General features: G+C 45.1%; 1 protein-coding gene across 1 annotated transcript in view; it reads left to right on the forward strand.

Moving 5' to 3' along the window:
• Positions 1–24,513, forward strand: part of LOC122810647 (transcription activator BRG1-like) — a 278,989-nt gene that overhangs the window by 60,317 nt on the left and 194,159 nt on the right. Inside the window, exon 3 of the mRNA XM_044082220.1 lies at positions 14,179–14,277. Coding sequence (XP_043938155.1) covers positions 14,179–14,277 — 99 coding nt within the window. The remainder of the gene's footprint in view (positions 1–14,178; positions 14,278–24,513) is intronic.

Raw genomic sequence — 24,513 nt, forward strand, 5'->3', positions numbered from 1 at the left:
CCTGGAGTTATCTCTTGACAAGATAGTATGCTTGGCTTTATGAAACACATGGAGAGTGTGGATGGAGTGAGCAGCTGTGACCGGGTGTGTGGTGATGCGTCTGTGAGTGTGACTGACAGGGTGGGTGTGAAAGGGTGAGGGTGGGTGTTACAGGGTGCAAGCCTGAGACATGGTGTGTCAGTGATAGTGGGTGTGACTGACAGTGTGTGAAAGGGGGTGTGAAGATGTAGTTGTGACAGTGTGGGTGTGACTGAGTGTGTGACACGTGGTGTCTGGTCAGATGGTGTAAGTGTAGGTGAGTGCAGGTGTGACAGTGTGGGTGTGTGACTGTAATGGTGAGACGGGTGTGTGTGTGGTGTGGGTGACAGTGTGACAGGGTGTGTTTGGGTTTGTGAGGAGAAATTGCGACTGGGTTTATAACGGTGAGTGTGGGGGTGTGTGATTGGGTGACGGTGTATGTGCAGGATTGGGTGTGAGTGAGGGTGTAAAGTGTTAGTGCATGTGGGGAGGGAGTGTGACAGTGTGGGAGACTGTGAGAGTACAGTACAATGAGGGGGTGTGACTGGGTTTGTGTCAGGCTGCGTGTAACAGTACGTGAGGGTGACAATGTAAGTGCGAGAGGGGGTGAGTGACCTGATGTGACGGTGAGTGGGTGTGACTGGGTGCGTGTGGTTGTGTGACACTGAGTAGGTGTGGCGTGTGATGTGAGTGGGTCTGAGTATCAGTGTGTGACTGGGTGAGTGAGGTGGACAGGTGTGGGTGAGGGGTGAGTGACAGTGGGTGTGACAGGGTGTGAGTGGGTGTATGACAGTGTGATGGTGCATGTAGGTGTGTGGCTGGGTGTGGTGTGTGTGCAGTGGGGTCTGAGGGAGTGTCACACAGTAAGTGGGTGTGTAGGTGGTGTGACAGTGTCACACGCCTACACCCCCCCAGAGTGCATGTGCAGGTGTGTGATTAAATGTAGGTGTGAAAGTGTCAGTGTGTGTTAGACTGGGGGTGTGACAGTGGGTCTGAGGGAGTGTTGGTGGGTGACAAGGGTGTGTGTAGTGCAGTGTGAATGTCAAGGTGGGTGTTTGGGTGTCTGACGGTGTGGGTGTCTGACGGTGTGTGTGTGGGTGTGAGTGACTGTGGGTGTGAGTGACTGTGGGTGTGAGTGACTGTGGGTGTGAGTGACTGTGGGTGTGAGTGACTGTGGGTGTGTGAGGGATGGATCGGGGTGGGTGTTTGAGGGACGGGGTGTCCGTTGAGACTTGGAGGGTAGGATAAGACTGCAGGAGATAGTGATTGAAAGTGACTGGAGGGCTGTAGTCCAAGACCGACACCACTAACAGGGCATATGTCAGACATTACAAAAAAAAGTGGAGAGCAGATGTTCATCGTGCATACAGCTGCAGTAATCACAGATGGGTTTTCAGCCGTCAGGCGGTCCCTCGGTCGGCCGAATTCCAAAGTCTTGGTCCGGCGTCGGTTGTCGTCGCATACTCTTCTGACGTCAGGAAGGCCAGAGTATACAAGACACAGCCGACGCCATGTTCTTCAGTCTTTTTTGCCACGCAGTGCCCGAAGCAGAAGCAGTTCGCAAGTGCCGGTCGGCCAGCTCCTGAATTACGAAAATATTTGGAACCGAAGTGTTCATTAAAGCTAAGTACCCCGTTGGGGAATCTTTTCTTGCCTCAGACCGATGTCAGAAAAAGTTAATAATTGTATTTCTTGTGGGAAGCAAATACCGCATAAGGATTTCCATTCCCTTTGCATACCTTGTTTGGGCCCAGACCACGACGTCTCTGGCTGTCGCTGGCGCTACCTTCAATAAACGCACTATCAAGCGTCGGCGGAGTTCGTCCAACACTTTTTGGTAAAGTTTTTGACTATAAAATGTCGCCGGACACTCCGACTACCGTTTATCCAAAAACGCAAGGAAAAGGACCGACATGCGAGGCCCGGTCTCCACCGACACCATGCGAAACAGGCTCCTCGTGGTCCGGTTCTCAGTGAGACGCCTTTGCAGTCCCTGACTACCGGCGACACTCCTTGGCGGTGTCTTCTGTACCGAGACCGCTGGGTCATCGGCCCTTTCCCAGACTACAACCAAGCCCCAGCTTATGTCGAGCCTACTAATGTGGACAGATCTACATCCACCCATGGTGTATTTAGGCCTTCATCCTCTTTTTCTATTAAGGCCTTTACTAAATCCAAAGCAGCCAGGCATCACACTAGGCCTGCTGCTCAAGGCCCTTCTCCTGGACCCATGCCTAAGAAACAGATGCTTAAAATGGCTGAGTATCTAATAACTCTTATCAGAGGTTCTCAGCCCCCTCCTGACAAGAGACCCAAAGTGGAGGAAGAATCCCCCTCTTCTGATCAGGGATCCATTTTATCAGAGCATTCTGATGCTGAGGAACACTCTTACTCCCCTTTTGAGGATTCGGATGCAGAGCAGTCTATTCCTTCTGTATCCCCCCCTGAGGATTTTTCTTTGGGGAAACCTTGCACACCTTGAGGGAACACTTCCATTGGGAAGGCCAAGACTTTTCAGACTCCAAGAAAAGACTTAGGGAATTTCTTTGGTTACCTCAGCACAGACCTCTGGCTATTCCCCCTGTTTTGGAGGTACTGGATGATGTCTATTCGGAGGCTTGTTTTAATCCTGATTCACTGCCTCCTGCACCAGTTAAGCCTGATAGATATTACAGAGTACCCAGTTCTCACCAATTTCTCTACAAAGGCCATAATGCTGACCCTGAAACCATTTCACAAGGCCCTAAGGGAATAAAGGCCTCCACTGCCAAGAATCCACTTCCTGCAGAAAGGGAATCTAGATCTCTAGAAAGGTGGGGTAAGAAAGTTTATACCTCGGCCACCCTAGCCATGAGGGCCTTAAACTGCCAGTTTCATATGATTAAATATCAACAGTTCCTGTTATCACAATTAAAAAACAAAATGTCTCAACCTGAACAACCAGATTTAAAAGAATTACAGGATATGATGCATAGTGCAGAACAAGTGGGTAAACACAATTTACAATGTGGTTATGATGCCCTAGAGGCCTCCAGTAGAGCGGCTGCTACAGGATCAGTCATTCGCAGACATGCCTGGCTTAGGGAACAAAATCTGCCTGATCATGTGAAAGCAAAACTCCTTGATGCACCTTTACAAAAGGATGTTCTTTTTGGTACTAATGCTGAGGATATATTACGAAAAATGGAAAAGAAAGCCAAATCTATGCAAACTGTCAAAGCTTTCTTACAGGTCCAGCCACCACGATTTAGCAGGAACTGGCCATCAAAAAACTGGTCCTTTCCAGCCACTGACAAGCCCCAAAGAGGCAAATACAGACGCGGAAGGGGCAGGGGGCAATCACAAGGGTCATATAGAGGCAGACAATGGCATTCTCCAACACCAAGAGGTGGTGAAGACAGTGCACAACAATACAGGAAGCAAACTCAATGACTTCCTCATTTCCATGCCAAGTAAATCTCAGCTGGCAGCACCTTTGGGAGGGAAACTAGCATTATTTGCAAGCAATTGGCATATTGTCACAACAGACAAATGGATACTGGACATTATAAACAGAGGCTACAAATTTCAATTTCACACTCTTCCAAAAATGAGAGGCATGCCAAACCTACCACAAAATCAAAGGGTAGAGGCACAACTGCAAATTTCAAAGCTCCTAAACATGAGGGCTATACAAAAGGTACCTACGCACCAACAAGGTCAAGGTTTTTATTCAAGACTTTTCCTGGTACCAAGAAAAGGAACCGACTGGAGACCCATTCTGGACTTATCCATCCTAAACACATTTCTACTGTACCAAAAATTCAAGATGCTCACATTACAGCAACTTCTTCCCATGCTGGGCAAGGAGTTTTGGCTGATAACATTGGACCTCAAGGAGGCATACCTGCATGTCCCAATCAGACAAAGCTGCAGAAGATGCCTCAGATTTCTTGCAGGTTCAATCCACTATCAATTCTCTGCATTGCCCTTTGGCTTATCTACTGCGCCCAGAGTATTCACCAAGTGCCTGGCATCAGTGATTGCCTATTGCAGACTTCAAGGGATACAAATTTACTGTTATCTGGACGACTGCCTGATCCAAGCGGACAGCAAACATATACTACTGGAACATCTGGCATATGTGACACGGTTACTGCTTTCTCTGGGATACACCATCAACAAGGAGAAATCAAAGCTAACACCTTCTCAGAAAATAACCTTCCTGGGTGCCAGCTTGGACACAAACACCCAGATGGCATACCTTACGCCAGAAAAACAAGGGCAATTATCTCAGTACTTCAAAATACTAGCAAAAAGTACCAGGCTTACTGCAAGGAAAATCCTGCAGGCTCTGGGATTCATGGCATCTTGCATTCTTCTAATCCCGTGTGCAAAGCTGCATATGAGGAAACTTCAATGGTACCTAAAAAATCTATGGTCTCAACACAGTCACAGCTTGGAAGCAATTATTCCAATAATTCCATGTCTACAAAAGGAATTCCTATGGTGGGCCCAAGCATGTCAAGTAAACACAGGCCTCCCATTCTGCAAGCCTCAAGCAAAACAAGTCATAACCACAGACGCCTCAGATTACGCCTGGGGGGGCGCACATGAAGGACAGGTGCATTCAGGGCAGATGGTCCCAAAAGGAAAAGCACCTTCACATCAATCAAAAAGAAATGTTGGCAGTAATAAATTCTATTACAGCTTTCAAGGACTTCCTACATCCAGGACAATTGCTCATAAGAACAGACAACACCACAGTAATGTGGTACATAAACAAACAAGGAGGAACTCACTCATACCCCTTGTGCAGACTAGCCATGACTCTTTGGAACTTGGCTCTGGAAAGACAAATCGAACTTCAAGCACAGTACTTGCCAGGGATGGAAAACACACTGGCAGACACTCTGAGCAGGAATATGACAGATCCACACGAATGGAAGCTACATCCACAGGTGTTTACGGAGATAGTCCAAGCGTGGGGGAGGCCAGATATAGATCTTTTTGCCTCCCACAGAAACCATCAATTGAAAAGGTTTTGTTCAAGGACCTTCCATCCAAAGGCCTGGAAAGTGGCCGCCCTTTCATTCAGTTGGACAACATGGACAGTTTATGCATTCCCACCTCTGCCTCTTCTGCCCAAGGTGCTTTTGAAAGCAAGAACAGACAAACCGAGGATGATACTGATTGCTCCAGACTGGCCAAGGCAACACTGGTATCCACTCCTGAGGAGCCTAACACATACTCCTCCCTGGTCCCTGCCTCTAATACCTCTTCTGCTGATGCAGAACAACTACAAAACCCTTCACAGCCAGCTGAAAACACTCAACCTCGCTGCATGGAAAATTCCTTAACACCACATCAAACTCTACTCTCCAAGGAGGTGCAGGATGTCATTTTGGAGGCCAGAAGACCATCTACTAGAAAAGCTTACTCCGCAAAATGGAAGCGGTTTTGCTGTTGGAATGAGAAAAGAGGACAGGACCCTAGAAAATTGAACTTGCCTCAGGTTTTACAGTACCTAGCTGAACTACTGAGCAGTGGACTTTCATTTTCTTCAATCAAAATACACGCCTCAGCCATTTCTGCAGAATTCAACAGGGACCCTCCTTTATTCTCACACCCACTCTTACGGCAGTTCCTCAGAGGGTTAAGAATATAAGACCTCCAAGGAAACAACCAATACCAGCCTGGGACCTTAATTACATACTAGAAAAATTAACATTGCCTCCCTTTGAACCTGCTGCTTCAACAGATCTACAATATTTGTCCTGGAAAACAGCTTTCCTTCTGGCCATCACTTCAGCTCGTAGGGTTTCTGAACTACAGGCCCTCATGGCGGTGCAGCCCTTCCTCATCTTCCATCAGGACAGGGTTTCCCTTCGCACCAACCCATCTTTTATGCCTAAAGTGGTATCTAGGGTAGCCTTAAACCAAGCCATACACCTTCCTACCTTTTATCCTAACCCTCAAAACAAAGGGGAAAGGCTGCTTCACTCTTTAGACATCCATAGGCAGCTACGTTACTATTTGGACAGAACAAAGTCCTTCAGGAAATCAGACCAACTTTTTGTGTCCTATGCCGTAGGGGCTCCAGGGAAACCAGTTACCAAACAGATCATTTCCAAGTGGATTGGCCACTGCATACGATTTTGCTACTCCTATCATGGGAAACCTGTCCCTACTGGTATCAGATCTCACTCCACCAGGGCCACAGCCACCTCTACAGCCTTCCTCAGAGGTGTGCCTACTAAGGATATCTTGGAGGCAGCCACTTGGAGTTCTGTACATACCTTCACAAAACACTACCACCTGCCCTTATATTCCAGAACAAGAGCAGGCTTTGCCACTGCCGTTTTGCAGGGCATTCTGGCTCAACCCAGTTCCTCATAGTACCTACCACCCTATGCATAGCTTTGGGACTCTACCCATCTGTGATTACTGCAGCTGTATGCACGATGAACATAGTACAGTTTTGTACCTACCATAAATGTAGATGTTCGAGTGCTAATACAGCTGCAGTACAGGTTTCCCTCCCTCCTTCCCCACTTGGTAAAGACATAGGGCCTAACAACCTCTTCATACCACTTGACTGGGTTATCCTGCCATGTTTTATTTGCTTGCTTACATTGTTTTGCTTTACATTGCATGGCTTGCATATGCAGATTAGCTTTATTTATGTATTGCCTTCCTTTTGGGGGCACCTGACATCTGGGGCAAGAAAGACTGAAGAACATGGCGTCGGCTGTGTCTTGTATACTCTGGCCTTCCTGTCGTCAGAAGAGTATGCGACAACCGACGCCGGACCAAGACTTTGGAATTCGGCCGACCGAGAGACCGCCTGACGGCTGAAAACCCATCTGTGATTACTGCAGCTGTATTAGCACTCGAACATCTACATTTATGGTAGGTACAAAACTGTACTTGTATGCAATGTACTACTAAAATGGGAGCAGATGCTCAAAGTATTGCAGATGTACTTGAGCCAGCATTTAACAGAGCTAGTGGAATAATGCCTAAAGGACCCATTTCAGCCGCAGTCTGGAAAATACAATACAGGTGAGATAAATGGTTATGAAACAGTGTAGTACAGTACAAGTTACTGTCTAAATATGTTTGTCTTGTTATTGGAATGCCATTACAGATGGAAAGCAATGTTACTTCAACCATTGTTCAATATTAGCTTTGTTTGTAGATGTATGTAATGTTCCTTAACTCTTTTTAATTTATAGTGCGAGAGTAAGTGAATGCTATATGTAAGTAATTTGGATCTGTTTTTTTTAATATACTTGCTCCAGGTTTCCCTTATGAGCGGATTGGTTGTTGCTTTTAACCCTCTTGAGTACAGGTGTGCTTGGTTCATATTTCGTATTCGGTAGTGAAGATCATTGTCTGTTAAATAAAATACTAACCTTTGATTCTTCAAGGTGCTGATTGTGAGCAAGTGAATACTTACAAGCAGGTCCTGTGATGCAGAAAGAAGGCTTCCTTGGTGCTAGCAGAGGAGCCTGCTGGGTGGTGGATGAGTAGCTGATGCCAGCTATCCCATTATGGGGGAGGGGTGCAGCTCTCTTTTGCATTGCTGGCAGCAGGTGAAGGCTGAGTGTAGCAGCAGTAGGACTAATTTCCTAGCTCTTCAGGCAGTGTGCACTTTAGTGAGGGATGAGGCAGTGCATGCACTTTACCTTTTTTGTCATGAGTGATGGAGGGTGAATAGTTAGGATAAACCAAAACCCTGCTGGCTGCTTTCACAGCTTCCTGTGGTTAACTCTCCTACTGAGAGTGAGTGAGTTAGTCAGTCAATAGACAGAGGTCAGCAGGCAAAAGAGCGAGAAGCTATAGAAGGAAGATACATGACTTTTTGCATGGAGCTGTTCAGAACTTAGTTTTCCCCTATGGTTTAAGTTGCATTCCATGGCCTATGTAGAATGAAGCTGTGCTGTGTTAAATGCAGATTTTTAGTGCTCCATCTGGTTTGTTGAGGTAGTTTTTCTGGAGGTAAAAGTCCAGACATTAAGTAGCTAAAAAATATTGATTTTTATGCCTTTTGCCATGCAGTTGGACTTTTACATAACTAAAGCTATTACATTTAATATGTATATAAAAATGATGCATAAGTGTGTCTTGTGTTCATTATTTAAATGAAACCACTGGGAGCACATATTTAATATCGGAGTATGAAGTTTACATGTATATTTTGAGGGCATTAATGTTTTACTTTTTTTTAGCATGTTTTTTAAATTTATTTTTGTTTTACTTCTGTTTGTGCAAATGCTTTGAACTTCTAGTTTGGATTTATATTATAGGTCTATCTGGAAACAAAACTTTAAAGGCAGAACTCTTAGCAACCCTTTACAGCCTCTCTAAACCAAAGCAGGATTTATTTGTAGGTAAAAGTTTTCTTTGTAAAACAGTCTATGCCGAGTAGAAACTTAAAAATTGCTTGGCTGTTGTCCTTAGTTTTTGAGCAGTAATTTCTTGTGCATTTAATAACCATTAAATGCTGTACAGAAACTGAAATGCTGTTATTTGTAATGCTTTTGAAAACGTGGTTAACTCTTCTCTATATTTACTTTACAGGTTCTAAATGATCTTCGTGTTTCACTGTTGCAGTCATCACACTTGGGTTATCTGCCTGCAGGTAGCCCTCAGTCGGCCCAAATACCAGAATCTTGGGATTTCTGCATCGGATGCTGTCACCTCTTCCATGACGTCAGGTCGTCGGGGGTATAAAACATGCAGCTGACGCCATTACATCAGTCTTTGCTGCGAAGGAGCCAGAAGCAGAAGCAGTTTGCAAGTGCCGGTCGGCTGCTATCTGAAATTTTTGTTTTTCGAGTTTCAGACCTGAAGTCTTCTAAAGCCAAGTACCCTGTTTGGGATTCTTTTTTCTTACTCTAACCTATGTCAGAAAAGATTAACAATTGTCTTGCCTGTGGAAAGCGAATACCTCACAGAGATTTTCATTTTTACTGCGTCACCTGTTTAGGCCCTGACTATGATGTCCTAGCTGTCGTTTTTGTGCCTTGTTTAATGCTCGAACCATTCGTCGTTGGGCTATTTTTGTAGCTAAAGTCTTTCGCTCTCATTCTCCATATTCCGAAATGGCTTTGGCAAGCTATCCGACTACCGATCTTTGGAAAAAGCGTAAAGACAGACAGATCACATAGCTCAAAAACTGCAGACAACGCTTCCGTTAAGCTTGTCACCAGTCTGGCTGTACTCAGTGAGGTGCCTTTGCAGCCCGCTTCTACAGATTCGCAGGCCTCTGCTGAGACCCATTCGGAGTCCGGTATGCCGCAAGATGCTTCTTCGACTATGGAACCTGGTACCTTGGATGGGTCCGGAGCCACTGTGCCAGAACCAGCTTCTGAGTTTGTATTCTGACCTACCGATATTCATATTAAACCGACAACTTCATTTCCTACTAAAGCTACTGAGTTTCCCAGGCCCAGAGTTCGCACTACGCCTAGAAAACAGACATCCAAAAATGCATGCTCATCCTCCCATGTCATAAAAACAAGTGCTTAGAATGGCTGAAGACCTTATTACTCTAATCAGGAGAAGCCAGCCTTCACCTGCCAAATGACAAAGAATTGAATTTCCTTTTGATTCTACAGACCAGGAGTCTGATGACTCAGACCCTTCTGGTTACCAGGACATACCCTTATCTACCTATGAGGATTCAGGTGCAGAGGAATCCATTCCCTCTGCCTCCCCTCCAGAGCATTTCTCTTTTGGTGAAACTTTACCATACCTTAAGAGAGCATTTCCGCTGGGAATGCCAGGACTATCCTTAGTCCAAAAAGAGACTTGGAGAATTTTTAGATTTGCCTCAACACAGGCCTCTAGCTATACCCCCCTGTCCTGGATATTGTAGACTGAATTCTTGGTGTCCAGTCTTATTCCTGACACCTTACCACCAGCTCCTAGAAAACCTTGCAGGTACTACAGAGGGCCTGATTCTCATAAATTTCTCTCTAAGAATCCTATGACGGATCCAGAGACCATTTCCCAGGGACCTAAAGGAATTAAGGCTACTACAGCAAAAAACCCTACCCCTTCAGACAGGGATTCTAGAGTTTGACAGATGGGGTAAGAAGGTATATACCTCTGCAACTCTTGCCGTCAGGGCTTTGAATTCCCAGTTTCAATGTTGAAGTACCAGCAACATATTATGGAACTAATTAAACAAAAAATGGTGTTGCTTCCAGATTGTACAGAAAATAAAGATTTTCAAAAGTTAATGCATTCTGCGAACCAAGTTAGTAAACATACTTTGCAATGTGGGTTTGATGCCTTAGAAGCATCTAGCAGGGCTGCTGTCACTGGGTCTTTACTGAGATGGCATGCTTGGCTAAAAGAACAAGTCTTGCCTGACCATGTCAAAGCAAAATTACTAGATGCTCCATTAAATCAGGAGCGTTTGGCACAAAAGCAGAAGTTCTTAAGATGGAAGAAAAAGCTAAATCTATGCAAACAGTGAAGGATTTCTTACAGGTGCATCCACCTAGGTTCAGTAGGCATTGGCCTTCATAAAACTGGTCCTTTCCAGTCCCCCTCAGGCCTTCTCTGTCCAAACCCAGGGGAAACAAACCCCCAAGACTACAGTCTCAGGGTGTGCAGAGATCTAAATGGAGTGTTCGCACTACTAAACCAGGGAGTGGTAAGCCACCCCCTTATGGAAAAAGTTCACAATGACTTTCCAATTATCCTTCCCAGTCATGCCCAAGTACTTGCGCCCCTAGGAGGAAAACTCGCCCTTTATGCAAAAAACTGGATGTCCATTACTCGAGACCGATGGGTTCTAAACATTGTATCCCAGGTATACAGATTCTACTTCCACTCACTGCCAACACCAAGCGGGTTGCCAGACCTTCCACCAAACCAGTGAGCAGAGGTTCAAAAGCAAGTACTTTTCCCTTCTCCATATCAGCATTATTTAACCTGTTCCAGTAGAACAAAGAGGACAGGGTTTCTACTCCAAGACTGTTCCTGGTGCCCAGAAGAGAGAGCTCTTGGCACCCTATCCTGGATCTTTCAATTCTCAGCACATTTCTGGTGGTCCCAAAATTCTGAATGCTTGCACTGCAATAACTTCTTCCTATGCTAGCCAAGGATGCGTGGTTAGTCACCCTAGACTTTAAAAAAAAAAAAAAAACTGATCTGCACATCCCTATAAGGGGGTCTTGCAGGAAATATCTACATTTCAGGGAAGGCTCTGTTCACTATCAGTTCTCTGCACTTCTCTTTGGCTTATCTACTGTGCCCAGAGTATTCACAAAATGCCTGGCTCCAGCCATTGCATACTGCAGGCAGAGAAATATTCAGTCTACCCATACTTGGACGATTGCCTGATTCAGGCAGACAGGAATTGCTACTTCAGCACCTGGCATTTGTAAAAAGACTTCTAACTTCACTGGGATACACCACCAACGAAAAGAAATCACAACTGGTGCCCAGCCAACAAATTGTATTCATGGGAGCAAGCTTGAACACAACTTCCCAGATAGCATTCCTCGCTCCAGAAAAGCAAGTCCATCTGACAAACTATTTCAAACTAATGGCCAACAAAACCAAGCTATCTGCAAGGAAAATACTGTAAGCCCTAGGGTTCATGGACTCATGCATTTTGCTAATTCCGTATGCAAGACTGCATATGAGGAAACTTCAGTGGTACTTCAAAAGTTTCTGGTGTCAACATTCTCAGGACTTGGAAACTGTGATTCCTGTCATACCTTGTCTAAGGGCAGAGTTCCTTTGGTGAGCAGAAGCATGCAACCACAACAAGGGACTTCCTTTCACTCAACCCCTCTCTGCCCAAACCCTGACAAGAGATGCATCAGACTATGCATTGGGGGCTCACATGGCAGGCAAATGCATTCAAGCCAAATGGAGCCCACAACAAATTCCCCTGCATATCAATCAAAAAGAGATGCTAGCTGTACATAATGCTCTGACAGTCTTCAAATACCTTATCCTTCCAGGACAGCTCATGATATACAGACAACACCACAGTTATGTGGTACATAAACAAGCAGGCTGGGACTCGTTCTTACCTACTCTGCAGGTTAGCCATGGCTCTGTGAAACATAGCCTTGAGCATCCAAGTCCACCTACAAGCTCAATTCCTGCCAGGCAAGCAAAATTCTCTGACAGACTTTAGCAGAAGTCTGCTGGACCCTCACGAGTGGAAACTGGAACCCAACTCATTCAAACTTCTAACCCAGTGGTGGGGAACTCCGGAGGTGGACCTTTTTTGCGCCCCCCCCCCACCAAAACCACCAATTGAACAAATTATGCACCAGGATCCCTCACAGCAGAGAGCCTGGAAGGTGGTTGCCCTATCCTTTACATGGGAAAACCTCTGAATTTCTTTCCTCCTCTGCCCTTCCTCTCAAAAGTACTACTCAGAATCAAACAGGACAGACCAAGGGCAATCCTTATTGCACCAGACTGGCCACACCAGCACTGGTACCCACTCCTATGCAGTCTGACAGCAGTGCCACCTTGGCACCTACATCAGACAACCTTCCCTGCTGCCTCAGCAGGAGGGACAGATTTTGCATCCACAGCTGCAAACCCTAAACCTTGCAGCCTGGCTTATCCCATGAATACACCACCAGCATCCCTCTGCAAACAGGTGCTGGACATTATCCTAGGCCAGAAGGCAGAGTACTAGGAAATTCTGTGTTGAAAAGTGGAAGATATTGTTCTTGGAGTCTGTCTCAAGGAAAGGACACAGCTGTGCCCAGCTTACCTCAAATCCTTGATTACCTAGCAGAGCTGCTCCACAGAGGCCTATCCTTCTCATCCATTAAGATTCATGCCTCTGCCATCTCAGCTCATTATAATACTGAGCATCCTCTCATTTCTCACCCTCTCATTAAGCAGTTCTTGAGAGGAGCTAACAATTTAAGGCCCCCTAGGAGAGCTCCCACCCTGGCCTGGGACCTTAACTTTGCACTGGAAAAGCTCACACTTCCCCCTTTTGAACTTGCTGCTTCAGCAGAGTTAAAATTCCTCTCTTGGAAAACAGCCTTAGTTCTAGCTATTACTTCAGCAAGAGTGTCTGAGTTACAGGCACTAATGCCGGTGGAGCCCTTCATTATTTTCCATGCTGACAGGGTTTCCCTCAGGACTAAACCCTTCCTTTATGCCCAAGGTGGTATCCAGTGTGGCTTTACACCAATCCATCCATTTGCCAACCTTTTTTCCTAATTCTCAAAATAGAGGGGAAAGGATCCTGCACTCCTTGGATGTGCACAGACAGCTCAGATTCTACCTTGACAGGACTAAGCCTTTCAGAAAATCTGACCAACTACTAGTCAGCTTTGCTACAGGGGCAGAGGGCAAGGCCATTTTGAAGCATGCCATTTCCAAATGGATAGCACACTGCATCCATTTCTGCTACTAGCACCATGGAAAACCTACTCCTCTGGGGATAACTCATTCCACTCTAGCTACGTCTACCTCTACATCATTTCTCAGGGAGGTCCCCAGCAGGGACAATCCTGGAAGCTGCAACCTGGAGTTCTGTACACACCTTCACCAAGCATTACCAGTTACCTATTTTTTCTAAATATAGAGCTGGATTTGCTACAGCAGTCTTACAAGGCCTGCTAGCCAGCCCCAACACTTCTTGACTGCCTCCACCCTTCCTCAGCTGTGAGAATCAACCCAAGTGCGATTGCAACAGTGAAACACGAACATAGTACAGTTGTGTACACTTACCATAAATATAGATGTTCGAGTGTAGTCACTGTTGCAGTCCTGGTTTCCCTCCCTCCAGCCCCCTGGCGTTCTCTATCTTTTTTCCTATCCTCTTTATGGCCATCTTTTATGGCAGGGGTATTTACTTTTTACTGGAGGTGTTCCACACCATGTAATAGTTACCTATTTTGGGGGCTCCTGACATCTAGGGCAAGAAAAATTGATGTAATGGCGTTGGCTGCGTGTTTTATACCCCTGACGTCATGGAAGAAGGGACAGCATCCGACACAGAAATCCCAAGACTGGTATTCGGGCTGACTGAGCGCTACCTGCAGGCAGATAACCCAACTGTGATGACTGCAACAGTGAATACACTCAAACATCTACATTTATGGTAAGTGTACACAACTGTACTTTGTTTGTTGCAATTGTTAATTCTGTTTTTTTTTTCCCCCCCAGTAGGTGTAGGAGGGCCTAATATGCCCCCTCCTGGACCCGCTGGAGTTCCTCCAGGAATGCCAGGCCAGTCTCCTGGTGGACCTCCGAAACCTTGGAATGAAGGTACGTTTTATCTTTGTTTATATCTGAAATGAGCAATTTCTCCTAAATATTAAGGTGAGACACACCTGCTATGATTACAACTGAAATGTAGCAGTTTTACTGCATGAGATATCTCACTGTACTTTGAACAAATTTCTTGAATTTGGTGCTTCTGTAAAACTTAATGTATGGTCTGCTGAGGATGTTAGAGGGGGATAATCCCTTTAATGGAGGAAAAAAATTAGTCTCCATAGCATATGTGCTTTTTGTTGGGAATTGGATGTTGAGATGTCTTGAGCTGCAGAGGTCACCTACTGTACTAGGAAGATTACTGTGTGTGTATGTGTGTGTGTGTGTGTGTGTGTGTGTGTGTGTGTGTGTGTACAGTGCCGAGCTGTCAGTTGTGTAATTAATTATTCTTTGCATGTTTTAGATATAGTCCTATGCCTATTCTTTTGTCAGCATGTTTCTGTAGAAGAGTGTCATGTAATTTTTGTTCCGTGTTAAACAGCTTGTTCTGAGGAACTGCTTCTTGAATCAAGGGGTTGTGAACTGGTGAAATTCTGGACTGAAGAATTCCCCTTTAAGGACCTATTCTATTCCATTATTTGCAGCTCAAGACCTAGACATAAGCAGATTCATGTCTGATGGGAATGTAAGCAGTAGCTGTAGAGAGTGCACCCTTAGAGAATTCAACTTGAAGTCAGAGCCAGCCTGTGCTCTGACCACCTTCAGCTTCCACACTCTCGTGCTAGGATTTCCTGTTACTTGAAACAGAGTTTTTTTTAGATCATCACTGTTGTATGAGCTTCTGCTGAAGCTTACAATACTACTATCTGCAGGTGTATCTGCTACCAACTTAGGCTCATGTAAGAAATCAGAGGGCCCATTTGGGCAAGGATAAATTAGTTCATCTTCCTCCTCTCCTTCAGGGTGTCATCTCCTTTGGAGAGGTTCTTAGCTTGGCTTGTTTGGAGCAGCAAGGACTTATCTTGCTTCCTTTACACCCCTCTTGTGGCATATCCGAATAATTTTTTGAAGCCTTTGGTCATCTCCTCCCCCAGTGTAGCCATCTAATAAGAATACTTTTTAGCTGGATTGGGGATCCTGTCTGTACCCTTTTTTAAGGATTTTCCTGTTCTGCTGTCTGACAGTGGTTTGGTTAGTTGTGAGTAACAGCTGTGTTAAGAGTATACTTTAATATATATTGGTACTTGGTGTCTTTAGCTTTCCACTGGTGACATGTTGGGTGACCACTTAACACTTTAAACAAGCCTAGGGCAGCGTGTCAGGTGTGTGCTTATGCAGGAATGTGCAATAGAATTTGCCATTCCGTAACAATCTCCAAAGCTATGATGTTCATCGTGCATACAGCTGCGGTCATAACAGATGGGTTATCCTGCCGTCAGGCGGGTCCTCGGTCGGCCGAATTCCAAAGTCTAGGTCTGGCGTCGGTTGTCGTCGCTTCTTCCCTGACGTCAGTGCGGCAGGGGTATAAAAGAGGCAGCTGACGCCATTTTCTTCAGTCTTTCTTGCCGCGCGGTGCCCGAAGCAGAAGCAGTTCGCAAGTGCCGGTCGGCCAGCTCCTGAGATTTACGAAAGTATTTCAGCCGAAGTCTTCTTGAAAGCTAAGTACCCCGTTGGGAAAACTTTTCTTGCCTCAGACCGATGTCAGACAAAGTTAATAATTGCATTTCATGTGGGAAGCAAATACCGCATAAGGATTTCCACTCTTTCTGTATACCTTGCTTAGGCCCAGACCACAACATCTCGGCCTGCCGTTTTTGTGCTAGATTCAACAAACGCACTATTAAACGTCGGGCGGAGTTCGCCCTTCACTTTTTTGGCAAAAAATGTAATTATATTATGTCGTCGGATACTCCGACTCCAGTTTTGATCAAAAAACGCAAGCATAAGGACCGACATACGAGGTCCGCACCACCTACTGAAACCATGCTAAGGCCGACTACCGGTTCTCCGGTACTCAGCGAAGCGCCGACGCAGCCCCTGAGTACCGATGACAATGCATTACCGGTGTCTTCAGTACCCGAGGTCGCAGGCTCCTCGGCCCCCATTCCTCCTACAGATACTGACGCCACTCCTGGCGGGGAAACTCAGAATTTAGACAGGCCTGCCATTTCTCAAGGGGTCTTCAGGCATTCCTCCTTCTCTATTAAAGCCTTCACTAAATCTAAAACAGCCATGAAAACCAAAAAACAGGTTCCTTAGACCCCCTCTCAAGGTACCATGCCTAAAAAACAGATGCTTAAAATGGCTGAGGATTTGATTACTCTTATCAGGGGTTCTCAACCCCCCTCTGACAAAAGGCCCAGATTAGGGGAAGACTACCCTTCCTCAGATCAAGCTTCTATTACCTCAGAACTATCTGAGGACCAGGATTATGCCTATTCTCCATTCGAAGATTCTGATGCAGAGGAGTCTATTCCCTCGGTCTCCCCCCTGAGGACTTCTCCTTTGGGGGAACCCTGCATACATTGAGGGAACACTTTCACTGGGAAGGCCAAGATTACTCAGATCCCAAGAAAAGGCTCAGGGAATTTCTTCTGCTCCCCCAGCATAGGCCTCTGGCTATCCCACCTGTTTTAGATATATTGGATGATGTGTACACAGAAGCCAGCCTTAATCCTGATTCTTTGCCTCCAGCTCCTGTTAAACCAGACCGGTATTACTGGGTTCCTGATTCTCACCAGTTCCTATATAAAAGCCATACTGCTGACCCAGAAACTATTTCACAGGGTCCCAAGGGAATTAAGGCCTCTACTGCTAAAAACCCATTACCTTCAGAGAGATTCCAGAGCTTTAGAAAGGTGGGGGAAAAAGGTGTAAACCTCGGCCATTTTAACCATGAGGGCATTAAACTGTCAGTTCCATATGTTAAAGTATCAACAGTTTTTGATTTCTCAGCTGAAAAGCAAGATGACACAACCAGAACAACCAGATTTAAGAGTTGCAGGATTTGTTGCATGGTGCAGAGCAAGTGGGTAAACATACCTTGCAGTGTGGTTTTGATGCTTTGGAGGCCTCATGTAGAGCTGCTGTTACGGGGTCTGTTATACGTAGGCATGCTTGGCTCAAAGAGCAATCCTTACCAGATCATGTCAAAGCTAAATTATTAGATGCACCTCTTCAAAAAGATGTATTGTTTGGTGTTAAAGCTGAGGAGGTACTAAAGAAAATGGAGGAAAAAGCGAAATCAATGCAAACAGTGAAAGATTTCCTGCAGGTACAGCCTCCACGTTTCAGCAGAAACTGGCCTTCAAAAAATTGGTCCTTTCCAGCCACGGACAGACCTCAAAGGGACAGATGCAGGCGTCCAAGGGGTAGAGGACAACCCCAAGGATCTTTCAGAGCCAGACAGTGGCAAGCACCAACCCCAAGAGGTGGAGAAGACGGATCACAGTCTTTTAGAAAACAGACACAATGACTTCCCCCTACACCTGCCAAGCAAAGCTTTAATGGCAGCACCTTTGGATGGAAAACTGACATTATTCTCAAAAAATTGGCATATTGTTACAAGAGACAAATGGATTCTGGACATTATAGACAGAGGCTACAGGTTCCACTTTCACACCCTTCCAAAAATGAGAGGCAATGCCAAACCTGCCACAAAATCAAAGGGCAGAGGCACAAAAACAAATTTCAGCTCTCATGGACATGAAAGCAATTTAAGAGGTACCTGCAAAAGAACAAGGTCAAGGGTTTTATTCCAGACTATTCCTGGTACCAAGGAAAGACAAAGATTGGAGACCTATCTTAGACCTATCCATCCTAAACACATACCTACAGGTGCCAAAATTCAAGATGCTCACATTACAGCAGCTTCTTCCCATGCTGGGCAAGGAGTCTTGGCTGGTAACATTGGACCTCAAGGAGGCATACCTGCATGTCCCTATCAGACAAGATTGCAGAAGATACCTCAGATTTCTTGCAGGTTCAACCCATTACCAATTCTCTGCATTGCCCTTTGGCTTATCTACTGTTCCCAGAGTGTTTACGAAATGCCTGGCATCAGTAATCGCCTTCTGCAGACTACAAGAGATACAAATCTACCCATATCTGGACGACTGCCTGATCCAAGCGGACAGCAAGGACATTCTACTGCAGCACCTGGCGTTTGTAATAAAACTATTGAACTTCCTGGGATACACAGTCAACAAAAAGAAATCAAAACTAATACCCTCTCAACAAATAATTTTCCTGGGTGCCAGCTTGGATACAACCACCCAGATGGCCTACCTCACGCCAGACAAGCAAGGGCAACTGTCTCAATACTTCAGAAAAATGGCAACTTTACACCAGGCTAACTGCAAGGAAAATCCTGCAGGCTCTGGGATTCACGGCATCTTGCATCCTACTAATCCCATGTGCAAAGCTGCATATGAGGAAACTTCAATGGTACCTAAAAAAACTTATGGTCTCAACACAGCCACAGCTTGGAAGCAATTATACCACTCATTCCATGCCTTCAAAAGGAATTTATGTGGTGGGCTCAAGCTTGCTAAAGGAAACGCAGGTCTTCCTATCTGTGTACCTCAAGCAACTCAAATCATCACAACAGATGCCTCAGACTACGCCTGGGGAGCGCACACATGACAGATCAGTGCATTCAGGGAAAATGGACCCGAAAAGAGAAGCACCTTCACATCAACCAAAAGGAAATGCTAGCCGTGCAAAAGGCTATTATGACCTTCAAAGACCTACTGCATCCAGGCCAGCTATTGATAAGGACAGACAACACCACAGTGATGGTACATAAACTGGGAGGAACTCATTCATACCCCCTGTGCAGGCAAGCCATGACCCTATGGAACACAGCACTGGAATTGCAAATTCAACTACAGGTGCAATTCCTGCCAGGGAAGGAAAACACACTGGCAGACAACCTAAGCAGAAATATGACAGATCCACACGAATGGAAGTTGCATCCTCAAGTTTTCACAAAGATAACTCGGGCATGGGGACAGCCAGACATAGATCTCTTTGCTACCCACAGAAATTGCCAGTTGAAAAAATTTTGTTCAAGGACCTATCATCCACAGGCCTGGAAAGTGGACGCACTTTCCTTCAATTGGGCAACATTGTCAGTCTATGCCTTCCCGCCTCTTCACTGCTGCCCAAAGTTCTATTAAAAGCCAGAGCAGAGAGGCCGAAAATGATTCTCATTGCTCCAGACTGGCCAAGACAACATTGGTGTCCGCTCCTGAAGAGCCTGACACATTCCCCACCATGGATCCTGCCTCTAGTCCCTCTTCTGTTGTCCCAGGACAACTACAAAACTCTTCACAGCCATCTCAAAACTCTAAATCTAGCTGCATGGAGAATTCCTTGATTTCCCAACAGTTTCTCCTCTCCAAGGAGGTGCAGGATGGCATCTTGGAGGCCAGAAGACCTTCTACTAGAAAGGCCTACTCCGCCAAATGGAAACGATTTTGTGCCTGGAATCAAGAAAAGGGACAGAATCCTTGGGTAATAAACATACCTCAAATTTTACAGTACCTAGCCGAGATGTTAAACACAATGGACTTTCCTTCTCCTCGTCATCAGAGTTACAGTACTTGTCATGGAAAACAGCCTTTCTTCTGGCTATCACCTCAGCTCGCAGGGTTTCGGAGCTACAGGCCCTCATGGCTGTGCAACCATTCATAATTTTCCATCAGGACAGAGTTTCCTTACGAACCAACCCTACCTTTATGCCAAAGGTAGTATCCAGTGTAGCTTTGAATCAGACTATCCACTTTACCTACCTTTTATCCTAATCCACAAAATAAAGGGGAAAGACTACTACATTCCTTGGACATTCACAGACAACTTCATTACTACTTGGACAGGACAAAGCCATTCAGGAAATCTGAGCAACTCTGTGTCCTATGCTGCAGGTGCTCAAGGAAAGGCTATTTCCAAACAGACCATTTTAAAATGGATAGCCCACTGCATACGCTTTTGTTACTCATTTCATGGAAAAACTTGCCTGCATGCATTAGATCCCACTCCACCAGAGCCACAGCTACCTCTGCAGCCTTCCTCAGGGGGTCCCTACCAAGGACATTTTGGAAGCAGCCACCTGGAGTTCAGTGGATACTTTCTCCAAGCACCATCACCTCCCACTATACTCAAAATCTAGAGCGGGCTTTGCCACAGCAGTCCTGCAGGGCATCCTAGCCCCTCCTAGTTCCACTTAGTGCCTACCACCCTTACTTAGCTTTGGGATTCTACCCATCTGTTATGACTGCAGCTGTATGCACGATGAACATAGTACAGTTTTGTACCTACCATAAATGTAGATGTTCGAGTGCTCATACAGCTGCAGTCCAGGTTTCCCTCCCTCCATCCCCTCTTAGGACAGGCCTTATGACACTTTTCCTATAACCTTTTTGGGGTATTCTTTTATGGTGTATTTGCTTGCAACTACTGTTTTTGATTTATCAACATTGCATCTTTGCATAACATTATGTTTGCCTTCCTTCTGGGGGCACCTGACATCTGGGGCAAGAAAAACTGAAGAAAATGGCGTCTGCTACCTTTCTTATACCCCTGCCGCACTGACATCAGGGAAGAAGCGACGACAACCGACGCCGGACCTAGACTTTGGAATTCGGCCGACCGAGGACCCGCCTGACGGCAGGATAACCCATCTGTTATGACTGCAGCTGTATGAGCACTCGAACATCTACATTTATGGTAGGTACAAAACTGTACTTTTTGGATGTCCAGTTCAAGGATGAAGTGGTTTTGGGCCAGGCTACTCAGGACCTGCTCTAACTTTGAGAGAGGAAGCACCACCTCACCATTGTGGAAGGTGTTTGACTCCCTCTTCCTTTCTTAAGCCTATACAAGGTGCTAAAGTCTTAAAGTTTCTTACTTTGCTGTGTGCTGGACAAGTCTAATTTCCATTGACTGGACGGTCTCCTCCTGACACTAGTGTTTGGTAGCTTGGTAGGGGGACTGTCCTAAGATTTTGCATCTGGTTGAAGAGCCATTACAGCAGTTTTTGTGGATGTGATTGATCTCTGCCACATCCTTTCAGTTCTGAAAATTACTCTGTAGAACTCTGTTCCTACTCCCACAGGGTGTCTGATTGGTATCTCTGTGCATGATTGTTTTGGCACATAAATGCTGGGGATCCAGTCAGGAGGGATTTCTCATTTGTTGTGTGTGGACACCCTTACAGTACATAATGTTACTGTTTGGCCTTTCATCAGCACATTTTGTGCTTAGCAGTGTATTGGTTATGGTGGCAAAAGATTTTTAGAAGGATCTCCACTAGTTACCCTTTAATGACTAAACATGGTAGTCCTGACTTGTGGTTCCTTGGAATTGTCCCTGCAGTTGTTGCTTCCTTGACTGCAATTTGTGAGGGGAGAAACAACGAAGAACAAGTCCTGTGTAACCCTTTACTTGGAGGATAGCCTTCAAGCTTTCATAGTCCAAGAGCTGGACACTTTCTAGTATTAGCTCTTTGTTTTAGTAGAGGTGGCCCAGGAGTCTGTTTATCCACCTGGGTTGTGGCACTCTGAAGGATTCAGGCTTACTCTCTAAAGTTTTATGACCACCACTGGTGTTGATAGGCCTTCATTCTCGGCTAGATAAACAATGAGTCATGATATTGCAGTTGTTTCAGAGCCACCAAAAGCTTCCCGACCGTTATAGTGGCAAGAACTTTGTTTTAGGGGCGTTGGAGTGGTGGGGAATTTCCACATCTTTTGTGAGTTTCACTTAACGTCTGAATTTATAGGTTCTGAAGCCAGGTGCTTCACTTAAAGTTCACCTAAGCTCGTGTCGTGGTTCAGGAGGAGTGTCCTTGGAAGGGGCTCTCATCTATTGGGCAGAACTGAGAGAATTCTTCTTTGCCTAAGACCCTGCTTCCAGGGCATCTGTTCAGACAAATCAGTCCTTTTGTGTAGCATCTAAACAAGTATAATGGTACAAATTTGTTTTCTTGTACATGGAAACTATTTTCTTTTAGCATTTGGACATTGGGGTATTATTCTTGGGAACTCGCATTCTTAGGAGGTCAAAAAATCTGTGGAATATAAAAGTATTGTTCCTCAGTTCTAGGAGCCTTAAGATGCCACTGTCTACCAGCACTTCTTGCCTTGGAAATCAATATATGCATTGTCACAAGACCAGTGAGAGCTATCAGTCATTTTAAGAGGTCAGTGACTACAGTATATTGAGATCTACCACATTAGATAAAGGCACTAAAGGCAACTCTCTCTCCATATTCTTAAAAAAAAAAAAAAAAAAAAAAAAAAAAAAAATCCAGACTGGTTAGAAAAGATAATGGCTTGGAACTTCTTCACATCTAACTTGCTGTTAACAAAACCTCCTTAGGTAATAAACTGTACGACTCCCCTCTTTCTCCCTTAGTCAATGCTACCTACCTAACCAGTATGGAGTCCCTACATATTAAGCCAAATACTATCCTCCTAGGAGACTTAAACTATCCCTTGTATTAACTGGGAGATTTGTACTTCCTAAAACAAGTATGGTCAGAGATTTCTAGCGTTTAGTACAAACTCTCTGGACCAGTTGGTCTGCACCCCAGCTAGGGGTGCTGAATTACCAGACTTGGTCATTAATTAGTATGGGGCAACTATGCTCCTCACCATTTGTAACTTCTGCCTTGGTCAAATCAGTCATTTTCACCATAAGATTAAAGCCAGAAGCACTTTCTAGTTCGGTGTTCTGAGATTATGCCAAGGCTAATCTGCTAACAGTGAATTATAATTTGGCTAAATTTAAACGTTCCTTCCATCTTGACAACCCTACTGTTTATGTGGATCCTTTTACCTCCAAATTCTCTGCACATTTAAGTAGTTACATAAACTCATCTGACCCTTTCAGACGTAAATGATGCCAAATTTAAAAATCAAATTGATCTCTGGATGCCAATAGCTTTGCTTACTAAACTTAAAGAACTCTGGACGTTGATGAAATCAATCAAAGCTACATATGAGATGAAATTAGCTAACCAGGTTGAGGAGAACAACAAAGTCTTTAACTGTTAGAAATCCCAGCAACAATACCCAGCACTGTGCGGAGCCACTTTGTTTGTGTCTTTCGGCTTTTCCCGATTAGGGGTCGCCACAGCGGAACTCCGGTCCGCTAATGATTGGCAGTAGATTTTTATGTGCTGGCTTGCCAGCCTAATGCACAACCTTCAACGAAGGAACGCCCATTTACGCATATCGCCACACAGAAGATGCTCTAACTGAGAATAAATTCCATACTCTGATGCAGAGGACATACCAGTCTAGTAGTGTACCAATTTAATTCAGACTTCACCCTGCTGTCCCCTTCTGTATACCCAGATCACATACCTGCATCTGAATAGCCCTCACATCTCTCAAGAACAAATCTTCAAGATACTGTCCAAGGCCAAGAACACTACTGTGTGGCCAGATAATGTACCAGGCTGCCCACCTGGTACTTGGCTTTGTCAGACTGCCAACCGAGGTCATTTAATATCTGCCACCAAACAGATTTTGTGCAGGATGAATGGAGGATAACCATCACCCCCTTATGCATAGGCTGGGACCACAGTGGACCCTGATAATTAGACCTGTAAGCCCAACCAGCCTCATCTGTAAGGCTACTGAAAGGATCGTTATGGAATTAATAACCAAGTAAACTGTTAACCTGCAAACTCTCAACCCAAACAAGTTTGTCCTGTCTACTTAACCCGGTCAATTTCAAGAAGGTTACTGAAGTAATGGATAGGGGGAAATCGGTACTAACTGCATATGTAGACCCCACAAAGCATTTGTCTTTCTCACACTCTGGTATTGTAGATTAACTCTCCCAGCTAAATGCAAATGCTGTGTAACTCTTTAGATTGCAGTTTGGCTTACAAGCACAACCCAGAAAATTACATTTGGTGGCACTTCAACCTTCAAAAAACCTGTCACTTGCAGTGTACTGCAGGGTTCAGTACTTGGGCCTCTTTGGCATTTACTTCTTGGAAATCAAAGATGACTGTAGATTTGTTGACATTGTAAGCTCCCTAGATATCACCAGAATCCTCCAATTTGGCCTTTCTCAAACAAATAGCTGGAGTCTAAACCATGGAGTAGAGCTAAATTCCAAGAAAGTGTCCTTTGTTAAGCATGGTTTCCCTTGCAGCAAACTAAGGTTTATAGAAAATTTGAAACTCCAGACCATATATTTGGAACGAGTTGTCACCCTCCACATACTATCTGGTCAATTCTATATGGGGAATTTGAGGATGAAGAGAAT

The sequence above is a fragment of the Protopterus annectens genome, chromosome 9.part0, assembly GCF_019279795.1.
Source record: "Protopterus annectens isolate FY-2018-M chromosome 9.part0, PAN1.0, whole genome shotgun sequence".
In the NCBI taxonomy this organism is placed as follows: domain Eukaryota; kingdom Metazoa; phylum Chordata; order Ceratodontiformes; family Protopteridae; genus Protopterus; species Protopterus annectens.